This window comes from Pelophylax lessonae (assembly GCF_965119305.1).
Source record: "Pelophylax lessonae genome assembly, chromosome: 6".
In the NCBI taxonomy this organism is placed as follows: Eukaryota; Metazoa; Chordata; class Amphibia; order Anura; family Ranidae; genus Pelophylax; species Pelophylax lessonae.
In genome coordinates, this window is record NC_138773.1 from 329304022 (window position 1) to 329316729 (window position 12708).

Consider the following 12708-nt stretch of genomic DNA (forward strand, 5'->3'; position numbering starts at 1 on the left):
ATGTGACATCAGTGTGGGGTCTTGGCCCTAATAAGCCTACATTTGCACAGGTGGTAAGCTGTGCTCCTGGCAATATCACCAAGCCAGGGTTACAATCAAGGAGGAGCTCTGCTTCTAATCAGGGTTTTCCCTCGCGGGCTGCCACTATGAGCACCATTGGATCTGGTATTGGATCTATGGCTTCTGCTGGGGGTCCAAGGCGGAACGTAGTCCTCCTTAAATGGGAAGGTGGTGCAGTCCCTCTAGCAAGGCGTATGGTGGTGGACCTGATCTTAGATATGGGTTTTGGGGCTAATGACCTATATGCCCTGATACATGTGGCTGGAAGCCGGGAATACACAGTTAGTTTCACCAGACCAGAGGGTCTTGACTTGTTCTGGGAACGATATATGGCTCGGTGCAGGTCAAGACCCGAATGGGAAGGTCTGGTGCCAGTGGCAGTTTCCCAAAGGTCAACAGTGAAGAAAATTACTATTGTCCTTACAAATGAGAGTGTTCCTGCTCGGGACTTAGAGGTCTGGTTGAGAAATTATGGGGATGTTTTGACCAGGCCGGATAAAATTCATGATGAGCGTGGCATCTGGACCGGGGGTTGGTCGGTAACGGTCAGGTTGGCTAGGGATGGGAATGTTGTCCGTCACCTGCCCTCCTCTGCCTTTATAGGGAGGGATAGGATGACCATTTTTTATCCCGGTCAGCCAAAACTGTGTCACCGCTGTGGAGAAAAGGGGCATTTTAGCTCCTCTTGTTCAGCTCTGATCTGTTCAGTGTGTCGGGGGCAGGGTCATGTGGCCAGGGACTGCACCCAGGCGATAAGGTGCAACCTGTGCCTGCGCCTTGGCCACCCCTACAGCCGATGTCCTGAAGCCTGGCATAATATGGATAGAGAGGTGATAGATGATCTGTTAAGGCTGGACAGGATGGAGGATGAGGCCCCTGTTGTACCACCCTCCTCTGCGGTGACTGACCCCCCTGGTCTTGTGCAGGATCCCTCCCTAGTCCCTGTGCCCACCCCTCCTGTATCTGTAAGTTTTCCTTCTGTGTCTGTCCCTGTGTCCCCCCAGCCTACTGTACCGGCTCCTCTTGTGTCAGAATCTGCCAAGTCTGTGCCCCCCAAGTCAGTTATTCCCGATAAAGCTTCCCTTCCTAAGTGTGACCTTAAAGAAGCCCCCCACCCACCAGGAGTGGTAGAGGGTACCAAAAAGGGTGCTGCTGCGGCTTCCTCTGTAAAGAAGTCTTCTGTGAAGACTTCAAAGAAGAAGAAGAAAACAAGAGATGAAAGCATCTCTGAATCTGACCTTCAGTACCTGGAGGAGAGAAGGAAGGTTGTGAGGCGGAAGAGACAGACGGTGAGGACGGAACAGGGACAGGATGCCTCAGTGACTGTCTCCAACCGTTCTAGGGCTTCTGCTTGGGATATCTCCTCATCTGGGGATTCTTCTGAGCAGAATTCAGAAATTGAAATGGAGTTGGAGGAGGCTTCAAGAAAGAGAGAGGCTTCTGGTGATGAGCAGCAGAGGGGAGCTAAGAAGCAATCCACCCAATAACCCAAATGGCGGTTCCCCCTCCGTTAAAAGTGGTGACAATAAATGTCGCCAGCATTAAGTCGGTAAGAGCTCGTTCTATGGCCTTCTTTTTGTTCAGCCAATTAGATGCTGAAATTTTATTTTTGCAGGAGACTAGGCTCACCTCCTTGGCAGATATTCATATGGCCAAGAGAGAGTGGAGGTATGGTCCATCTTACTGGTCTCTTGCGGCCGAGCCTTACGGCGGGGTGGCGGTGTTGTTTAAAACCGGCATGGTAACTGTCCGGCGGGTTATTGAGGTGGAGATTGGGAGATGTATGGTCTTAGACGTTCTTGTGGGAGGGCAGGACCTGCGCCTAATTAATATCTATGGGCCGCACACAAAGTGGGACAGGAAATGCCTTTTTACAAGGATCAAGCCATTTCTTTTTACATCCCGGCAAGTGGTTTTTGGAGGTGACTTTAATACTGTGACTAGGCCCAAGGACAGGAAGGACTTCAATGACCGGCTGGGATATGATAGCGTTTTTTTAAATAGTATGGTTAGGGATGCTGGTCTTGTGGATGTGCACATTAAGCACCTCCCGGATGACACAGGGTTCACCTTTCATCGAGGTAATAGTCAGAGTAGGATAGATAGGTTTTTTTTGAAGGAGGCCTCTGCTTTCTCACCCCCAGTGGTGCAGGCGGTGGAGTTCTCTGATCACTGTATGCTATCTGTGGTCTTGAATGCTTCAGATTTCCCTCAGAGGGGCAAAGGCATCTGGAGATTAAATTCGACTCTCCTTGAGGAAGAACATGTTAGACAATCCTTTGAGGAATTCTTTCAGGCACAGGTGACCATCCTGGACTTTTGTAGCAGCAAGGCTGAGTGGTGGGAGCTGACCAAAAAGAGGATTGCTGGATTCTTCAGGGGCCTAGCCAATAAAAAACAGTTTAATAGATACATGACCTACCAACGTTTGCGGAGGAAGCTGGATATTCTTGTCTCGAGAGGAGGAGATCCTGGGGCAATCTCTGAAGTGAAAATCCTCCTCAGGAAGTGTCAATATGACCGGCATACCTCTTTGGTTCTGGAGCGGGACTATGGGAAATACCACTCGCCTGACCCTTACCAGAACTGCAAACAGGGTGTAGCTGTTAAGATGGTCGTTGGCCTTAAGGATAGTACAGGTTCCTTGACAAAGTCCAGGTCAGGGATCCTGGAGGTCGTGAGGTCTTTTTATGCTGAACTTCTTGGGAGGAAGGAGCTTGACCGAGACAAGATGGAAAGCTTTTTGGACTCTATTCCAGGTCTAAATGGTGGAGATGTCCCTTTGATGAATTTGACAGAAGAGATCACAGTTGAAGAGGTGACGAGGGCAATTGAACAGCTTGCCATCAAGAAGTCACCTGGACCGGATGGTCTGACGGCTGAGTTTTACAAAGCCTTTAAGTCTATTCTGGCCCCACATTTGGTAGAGATTTTTAACAGTTGTCTTGCTGAGGGGGTGCTTCCCCCTTCCATGAGACACTCAGCTGTGATTCTTCTTTCAAAAGGTAAAGATCCTTCGATGATTGAGAATTGGCGCCCCATCAGCCTTCTCAATGTCGATAGAAAGGTGCTGGCGAAGATACTTTTCTGGCGCCTATCGGCAGTAGCAGAGTCTTTGCTTTCTCGCCATCAGCACTGTTCGATCCAGGGTAGGAGCACCTTCACAGCGGTTTTAGCTGTCCGGGAGGCCTTGGAGCAGTGCAGGGCTGCAGGCTGGGGAAAGTATCTACTGGCATTGGATCAGGCAAAGGCTTTCGATCGTGTCAACCATGAGTACCTGTGGTTGCTCTTTAGTAAGTACGGTCTGCCGGGGGGGCGTGGCCGGGATGTGAAGCCGAGCGGACGTGTGAAGCCGGAGCTCCGATCCTGATCTCATCCTTTTCTGTCCTTGAGCTACCCGATCATCCTCGGCACCCCCTTTTTCACCCTGGGTCCCCCTAAGAAGACGAGCGGGAAGCAGCGAGCCCCTCCGATAGCTCCCGGGAGGCTCCGTTCTTCGGCTGCGCCCGCTTCTTCTCCCGGTCCCCAGAGGCCGCCGGCGGCCATCTTGGACACGAGGCCTCCTCTCTCCAGCATGTCGGTCAGCACCCAGACGGAGCCGAGCCCTGGCCGACCACAGGATCCCTCTCCATCGGACATCCTGGAGGCGATTAAGGCATGTAAGGATACCCTGACTGTTAAAATCGACTATCTGGCGACGGATATCAGCCTTATTAGACATGACTTGGACAAGTTCCGTTCTCGGGTGTCTGAGGCGGAGGATCGCATCTCCCGCCTGGAGGACAATTCCAGGGAGGACTCCAGGGACATCCATGCCTTACAGCTGCAGGTGAAGGCTCTCCAGGACAGGGCGATTGATACCGAAAATCGCCTGAGGCGCAACAACATCCGCATCCTGGGGTTGCCGGAGCGGGCTGAGGGCTCCAAACCTGCCGAATTTGCGGAGGCCTTCCTCCCCAAGCTGCTGGATTTGCCTGACATGCCGCCTACCTTCGTGGTGGAGAGGGCACACAGGGTTCCCCCGACCCCCCCCCGCTCCGGGGGCACCTCCCAGGCCGTTCCTGCTGCGGCTGCTTAACTACAGGGACCGGGACAGACTGTTGGCGGCGGCTCGCTCCAAGAAAGAACTCCGTTATGAGGACGCCCGAATTATGCTGTTCCCGGACTACTCGCAAGAAGTGCAACGTCAACGCCGCCAATTCACCGACATCCGCAAGCGTCTCCGCGATTTGGGCATCAAGTACAGCCTCCTCTATCCGAGCAGACTCCGGGTAATCGATGGCGATCGCACCCGGTTCTTTGATACTCCGGAACAGGCGGCTTCCTGGCTGGACGTTCGCTGATCCGTGCTGCCTCCTGGGCCCGAGTAACGCAAGTATCCATCCTGTTTCAGCTGTGGCCCTGGATTTCTCCCTTATCTGTCCCCCTGCCTTGCCCTCCTGCCCCGGTCCCCTGCCTGCCCCCCCACGTCTCCTATTTCGTGCCTTGGGAATTGCCTTTACCCATTCATGATGTACTCTGGGTAGCTCACTGTTAAGGAGCTGGCTTCAAGACGTTAGACTGTGCTGTGACGTTTGGTTTTCTCCCCTTTTTTCTCTTTTTGCTGACCCCTCCGCTCCTGGTGCTGCCCCCCCCCCCCGGCCACTTACTCAGGTCCCCCCCCCTTGTTTTTGTTCCCCCCTGCCCCTCACTCCCGTGCTCTATGCTATAGCTCTCGAGGGAGCTCTGGTTCAATGACGTTGTCGTTTTTTGGGGTACAGGCCGGCCCCAGCTCCCCCCGGGGGGCCTTGGTTCCCCCCCCGGTTCCTTTTTTCTTTTTGCGGGGGATGCTGGGGTTTGGCAGGATAGGCACTACGTGCCTGGGTTATGTTGTTATTCGCTTTTGTGTTTTGGTGTTCATTGTTCTGTGTTTAAGTGTGTGGTGCTTGGGTCCGACTGGTCTTGCTACTCCCCAGATGCTACGGCAGGCCCCCGCGGGGTCCCTCCCCATCTTCACCCTAGCTGTTTGTTATGGCCTCCCGTGACTCCCAGTCCTTCTCCGTTATCTCCTGGAATGTCAGGGGCCTTAACTCCAAATTTAAGAGGGCTCTGATGTTTCAGTACCTGTCCTCCCGCAAGCCTTCTATAGTGATCCTTCAAGAGACGCATCTGGTGGGAAGCAAGCTACAGTCCCTCAAAAAGCCATGGGTTCACAAATCATTTCATGCTTCTTACTCTAGCTACGCCCGTGGGGTCTCGGTGCTGATCCGCAAAACCTTGCCTTGCGAGGTGGAGGCGGTCCACACGGACCCCATGGGCCGCTATGTTGTTTTGGTCCTCACCATGTGGCACTGTAGATATGTGTTAGTGGGCCTATATGTTCCTCCTCCGTTTAAGTCTATTATTCTCTACACTGTGTTGGATAAGGTCTCCCCTTACTGCCCTGCGAAATTGCTGTTTCTGGGGGACTTCAATGCCATTCTCTCCCCTGCTCTGGACAGGCCTTCACCCCCTAAATCCTTTTCAGAGGATCTGCTGCATTGGTCGGAGGCTGCTGGGGTGCGGGAGGTCTGGCGTTGGAAGCACCCGGACCAAAGAGGTTATTCGTGTTTCTCCTCTTCTTATAAGACCTCCTCCAGAATTGACCTGGCGTTTGCCAACTCCCTGGCGTTATCCGCTGTGGTGACGGCGAAGTACTTACCGGCGGGTCTGTCTGACCACTGCCCCTTGGAGCTCACCCTCCGCTCTGGCGCGGCCCGTTCGGCCTCCATGTGGCGTTTGGGCTCCCAGTGGGTGGAACAACCGGATGTCGCCTCTCGGATCCCGCCGGTTCTGGAGGACTATTGGAGGAACAATGCCGACACGTCCTCACCTGGGTTGGTTTGGGACGCGTTTAAAGCCTATACTAGGGGCCAATATATGTCTATCATTAAAGGGGTTAAGGTACAACAGGCCGCGGAGCTGACTCGCCTGGAGGGGGGGGTGGAGGGGGCCACTGCCGCGTACGGCCTGGACCCTTCTACCTCAAACTTCGAGGCGTTGCAGGCGAAGAAGCGAGACCTCCACCTTCACATGTCCGAGGTCACGAGGTTGTCCATGTATCACTCTCGACAATCCTTTTTTGAGCAAGGGGATAGGAATGGTAGGTTTCTGGCGTTGATATCCCAGCATGATGCCCCCCTGACGGTGGTCCCGGAGCTCACTTCTCCCGCGGGGGTTTCCCTGACCGCTCCCGAGGACATCTTAGATGCCTTTCGCTCATATTATAGTGCCCTCTACACCACTACCCTTCCCCCAGACTTTCGACCGACCGCTTTGGACTCCCTTCTGGACCCCGTGGCCCTGGGCTGGCTCTCTGATTGCGAGAGGGAATGGCTGGTGAGACCCATCACATCTGAGGAGGTCCTGGCTGTTCTCTCGACTATTCCAGGGGGCAGGGCTCCGGGTCCAGACGGTCTCCCCGTGGACTTTTACAAGACCCACTCTGGACTCTTGGCCCCTCTACTGGCTTCGTTGTTCTCCAGGTGTCTTGCGGAGGGGTCTCTCCCTCCCTCGATGGCTGAAGCGCATGTTGTTCTTATCTATAAGCCCCCTAAGGACCCGAAACTGTGTGCTTCTTACCGACCTATAGCGCTGCTCAACACGGACCTAAAGATCCTGACCAAACTACTGGCTATTCGCCTGCAGCCCTTGCTCCCCTCTGTGGTTGACCAAGACCAGACTGGCTTTATGCCTCATAGGTCCACAGACGTTAACCTCCGCAGACTGTATACCAACCTCCAGGCGCAACATGTCAATGTGGGTTCCAGAGTGGTTGCTTCACTGGATATCGAAAAGGCTTTCGATTCGGTGGAGTGGCCCTTCCTGTGGGAGACTCTCAGAAGGATGGGGTTCCCCCTGCTCTTCATTAAGTGGTTAAAAATCATTTACAGCTCACCGGTGGCGGCTATTCGTTTGGGGGGACGGCTGTCGTCTTGGTTTGCTCTGTCCAGGGGCACGAGGCAGGGCTGCCCTCTCTCCCCGGCCCTGTTCGCCATTGCTATGGAGCCGGTGGCGGAGGCCCTCCGCATTTCCCCGCTGGTTCGGGGCCTGCGGATTGCCGGGCTGGAGGAGAGGGTGGCCCTGTACGCTGACGACCTGCTGTTGTTCCTGAATGATGCCGACTCTTCGCTCACGGGTGCCTTACATGTCCTGGAGGCCTACTCTCGGGTAACCGGGCTGCGGGTCAACTGGTCCAAGTCGCAGCTGTTGGCGATCGACCAGGGGGCCCGACGCTCGGCGCCGCCCGATATTCAGCTACAGTGGGTGGATGTGTTGGTGTATCTGGGAGTTAGGGTCTCTGGGGTCGCTGACGACTTTGTCGCTCTCAACCTGGAACCGGTGGTGGCGGCGCTCAGGACCAGGCTGAAGGCATGGGAGAACTTGCCCCTTTCCCTTCTGGGCCGGATTAACCTGGTCAAGATGAAAGTGCTGCCCAAATTTACGTATCTCTTCCGACACTCCCCGCAATGGATACCAAAATCCTTCTTCACTTCCCTGAATAAGTTGTTCTCCTCCTTTTTGTGGGGTCCCCGCCCCCCGAGATATAAACTTTCCACCCTTATGCGCCCCCCCTCACAGGGGGGCCTAGCTTTCCCTGATTGCCACAAATATTTTCTAGCCTCCCAGCTGGTGTCTGCGGCTTGGTGGCTGAACCCCGACCTGCATAACTCGGCGGTTGCGGTGGAGGCAGCGGTGCTCGGGTCCGTGGAGGCGCTCACTCATCTGTTGTTTCGGGGTCCTAGGGCCCCGCATGGTCTCACGACCTCCATGGTTACGGTCCTGCGGGCTTGGAAATCCGGTTTGCAGCTAGAGGGCTATCCGGGCACTGCTGTCTCCCCCAACGCACCTCTGTGGTATAATCCCAACTTGCCGCATCTCTGCTCCCTCCCGGACCCAGCGGTGTGGACGAAGTACCATGTCAAGAAACTTTCAGACATCTCCCCTGACCTCTCCTTTCCCCCCCTTCAATTTTTCGTAGATTCCTTCCATGTACCACCCTCCATGGTTTTCCGCTACCTACAGCTCTCCCATGCCTTCAAATCCCAGTTTCCACCCGGTGGTTCCCAGGTAGTGCAGTCGGATCTTGAGCGGGTTTTGCGGCACGACTGCTCTGAACGAGCGTTGTCGACCCTTTACGCGCATCTCCTCCGGGTGCACTCTCCGGAGCTCTCTGGTCTCCGTGCTCGGTGGACCAGGGACGTTCCGGACCTGGACCAAGAGGACTGGATGAACATGTGGGAGGTTCCATTCAAGATGTTGGTCTCACTCAGGGATAGACTTATTCAATTCAAAATTGCACACAGAGCCTACCTCACCCCGCATAGGTTACATAAAATGCACGTCTCCCAGTCGCCGGAGTGCTGGCGCTGTGGCCAGGCCCCGGGTGACTTCCTTCATATATTCTGGACCTGTCCCCATCTCTCTACCTTCTGGTCCGGGGTGCTGCACACGATCACAGAGGTCTCCTCCATCTCGCTAGATCCCTCCCCGAGAATATGTTTACTCGGTCTACTGGATGATCTGGTGTCTCGGGTGGCGGACCGCACGTTGCTCGGTTTATTATTGTTTTATGCCAGGAAATCCATTGTGCTCCACTGGCGCCAGCGCTCCCCTCCCACGGTTCAACAATGGAGGTCCCTGGTGAATTCAGTCCTCCCCTTATATAAAGACACATATGTGCACAGGGGTTGCCGGAAAAAGTTTGATAGGGTGTGGACTCGGTGGCTCTCCGATCCCCCCGCTGTCCCGGGTGGGGGAGGCGGGTCTCGCCTTCCGTCTTAGGCGGATGGCGCCCCTCGCCTTGGGGTGTTATGGGATTCTGTGATGTTTGGGGCTGTCCTGTATTGAGCATGGGCCCTGCTGATGAGTTTTGGTGAGGATCTCCTATTGATTAACAATATCTGCTGTGTCTCTCAGGGCTGCTGTGTATACCTCTTACTTGGTTTGTACTACACTTGCCTTTCCCTTTGGACCCCTGCGCGGGTGCCGTGTTTCATTATGTATGTATTGCTGCTAGCTCGTATCTGGTCTGAGCCTGAGCACCAATGTTTGTAGTTGTTGTTTTTTTTTCTTGCAAATTCAATAAAAAAGATTTTCAAAAAAAAAAAAAGTACGGTCTGCCGGGTGGTTTTGTCGATTGGTTAAAAGTTTTGTATAAGGGGGCAGAAAGCTTCCCTCTTGTTAATGGTTGGGTTGGACAGTCCTTTGAGGTTGGTTCTGGGGTGCGCCAGGGTTGTCCGCTGAGTCCCCTGCTCTATGTGTTTGCAATCGACCCCTTCATCAGGAGGCTAGAGAGCAGCATGTTGTGTGGGGTACCAGTGGGAATCCCGGGTGAGCCGCCTTTGAGGGTTGTTGCCTATGCGGATGATGTGTCAGTGATTGTCACTGGGACAGATGAAGCGGAGGAGGTGGTCTCTCTGACATCACGGTACTCTGAAGCATCAGGCTCCAAGATCATTCAGGAAAAGAGTGAAGTTTTTTGGATGGGAAAGGAAGGTGAGGGGTTTGATCTCCCGGACACTTTTCCAGTGCCCCAGGAAAAAATTAAGATATTAGGCATTGAATTTGGACCTGGCGATTATGGCCTCAAAAACTGGGAGGGCAGGCTGGAAGTTGCCAATACTAAGGTGGTCAGCTGGAAGAGATGGAAGTTATCTCTGAGGGAAAGGGTTGATCTGATTAAGACTTACCTGATACCGATCTTCTTGTATGTCAGCCCTGTCTGCATCTTGTCAGTGTCTCTCTATGCTAGGATCTATAGTGTGTTCTTCCAGATGCTGTGGGGGAACAGACTGAACCCCATCAAGAGGAATGTCACCTATCTATCCAGGAGGGAGGGTGGCTTAGGTATGGTCAACCCCGTTCTTTTCTTTTCACTGCTATTTCTCAAGTTTAACATTGGTAGTATGCTTGCAGTGGAACCTCCTGGATGGGCAGGCATGTTTAGATCTTGGTTTAGGCCTTTTCTGCGACTTTGGGAAGAAGGTGGCCAAGTGAAGAATCTCAGGGGTCATCGTGGTCAGCTCCCAGCCTATGTCGCTCCGTGTCTGAAGTTGCTGCGGCAGTGGCGACTGTCGGCTGAAGATCTCAGATCCGCTCCGAGGAAAGTCCTTATGAGCCGAGTCTTGAGTGAAGTCTTTCATGACCCACTGGCCTTAAGGGATTGCCCAGGCCCAATTTTGAGGGAAGGGTTAAGATTGATTAATTTGGCTAGAGTCCCCCTTAAATTCAGGGATCTGGCCTGGTTGTGCTTCCACGGGAGGCTCTATGTTCGGGGCAATTTGAAATTCCGCAGTGGGATGGATCGTGGTTGTCCTCGGGAGGAATGTGCAGGTGAGGAGGAGACTATGGACCATTTTCTGCTTCGTTGCCCTTTTAACATAGAGGTATACAAACAGGTTGGGCGGGCCCTCGGTGTTCCTTTCCTCTCCAGGCTGGGTTATGCTGAGTGGGTGTACGGAGCATTCAATACTGGTGGGGGCTTTTGTTTGGATACACTTTTTTTAGTTAGTTTAGTAGTCCGTTATTACACATGGAACGCACGGTGTCAGGTCACCCTTCGGCGTAAAATCCTTCCTGTTCAGGTGGTGGTGTGTGACATTCTGCATGAGGTGGGGAAGATTCGGGCGCTTGAGAGAGACAAGTGGGGTCAGAGGGCTTGGCTGAAGGCGTGGAGGGGTTTCAAGCCTCCCTGACTGCCAGGAGTCTCTTTCCCGGGTGTGGCTTTCTGTCTCTTATCACCCTAGATTTTTTCTTAATGCTCAGTTTTTGATAAATGGCTGCATACATAGGTGATGGGTTGTGCCTCTTAGGCCCTCTCTGCTGCTTTATGTAAATAGTTTTCTAAGAATGTTGGAAGTGGATTATGTATATATTGTATATATTCTGCACATGGATGTGAATTCCTTTGTTTTTTTTTGTTGGAATATTGTACTATAGTTCTGTTTTTTACTTTTGTATAAAATATGTTGCTTGATTCTTTTCAATAAAAGATCAATAGTACTCCATCATTGGTGTCAGTGGGAGGAATAGTGCCCCATCATTGGTGTCAGTGGGAGTAATTGTGCCCCAAGGGCCGGTTAAAGTTAAGCAAAGGGCCGCAGTTTGGAGACCCCCGCTCCGTGCAATCTGTTCATCTCTCCTAATCATCTCATCTTCTGTGTTCACAGACCGACTCCAGGCTGAAGGCACTGAATGCCACATTTCGTGTTAAAAACCCGGACAAGTGAGTGTTGTCTGCAGTGATTGGCTGAAAATCTTTAACCACACCCACTGTGGGTGAGGGGATGCGGCCCACTGTAGAGCCGCTCTAATCACCAGCAGAGGTATCAATTCCCTAAGATTTCTGAGTTCTGTAGGTTGTTTCCCTTAATTTACATCATGATTGGCTCTCCTTTATTTATATTACAAACTGGGAAAAGTGTGGAAAACCTTCAACATGTAAAAGCTGTCAACCCAAACCTGGGAAACCCAGCTGAGGCACCATTGCAGCACTATTGGACAGCAGCGCCCCCAAAGGAGAGTTTGACAGAGGAGGGAAGTGCAGGCTGAGTTGGAGAAAGTAATGTAGTCCTGGTGGAGTCGGGCAGAGGAAGGTAGTCCTGGGGGGGGGAGTGTAACTCAAGAAGGAAGCCCTGAGGAAGTGTGACACAGAAGGGAAGCCCTGGGGTGGGGAGTGTAACACAGGAGAAAAGCCCTGAGGAAGGTTGACACAAGAGGGAAGCCATGGGGGCAGTCAGACACAGGAGGGAAGCCATGGGGGCAGTCAGACACAGGAGGGAAGGCACGGGGGCAGTCGGACACAGGAGGGAAGCCATGGGGGCAGTCGGACACAGGAGGGAAGCCATGGGGGCAGTCGGACACAGGAAGGAATCCATGGGGGCAGTCGGACACAGGAGGGAATCCATGGGGGCAGTCGGACACAGGAGGGAAGCCATGGGGGCAGTCGGACACAGGAGGGAAGCCATGGGGGCAGTGGGACACAGGAGGGAAGCCATGGGGGCAGTGGGACACAGGAGCGAAGCCATGGGGGCAGTGGGACACAGGAGGGAAGCCATGGGGGCAGTGGGACACAGGAGGGAAGCCATGGGGGCAGTGGGACACAGGAGGGAAGCCATGGGGGCAGTCGGACACAGTAGGGAAGCCATGGGGGCAGTCGGACACAGTAGGGAAGCCATGGGGGCAGTCGGACACAGGAGGGAAGCCATGGGGGCAGTCGGACACAGGAGGGAAGCCATGGGGGCAGTCGGACACAGGAGGGAAGCCATGGGGGCAGTCGGACACAGGAGGGAAGCCATGGGGGCAGTCGGACACAGGAGGGAAGCCATGGGGGCAGTCGGACACAGGAGGGAAGCCATGGGGGCAGTCGGACACAGGAGGGAAGCCATGGGGGCAGTCGGACACAGGAGGGAAGCCATGGGGGCAGTGGGACACAGGAGAGAATCCATGGGGGCAGTCGGACACAGGAGAGAATCCATGGGGGCAGTCGGACACAGAAGGGAAGCCATGGGGGCAGTCGGATACAGGAGGGAAGCCATGGGGGCAGTCGGACACAGGAGGGAAGCCATGGGGGCAGTCGGACACAGGAGGGAAGCCATGGGGGCAGTCGGACACAGGAGGGAAGCCATG

General features: G+C 54.0%; 1 protein-coding gene and 1 long non-coding RNA gene across 3 annotated transcripts in view; one reads left to right on the plus strand and one right to left on the minus strand.

The window, feature by feature from the left end:
- The window catches only part of LOC309558134, a 437057-nt gene that overhangs the window by 251098 nt on the left and 173251 nt on the right, over window positions 1-12708 (minus strand). The gene's annotated exons all lie outside the window — the stretch shown is intronic.
- The window catches only part of SNX4 (sorting nexin 4), a 40625-nt gene that overhangs the window by 14981 nt on the left and 12936 nt on the right, over window positions 1-12708 (plus strand). For both annotated transcript variants that reach the window (XM_082261409.1, XM_082261410.1), the window contains exon 5: window positions 11250-11305. In XM_082261409.1, the coding sequence (XP_082117535.1) occupies window positions 11250-11305 (56 nt within the window). The remainder of the gene's footprint in view (window positions 1-11249; window positions 11306-12708) is intronic.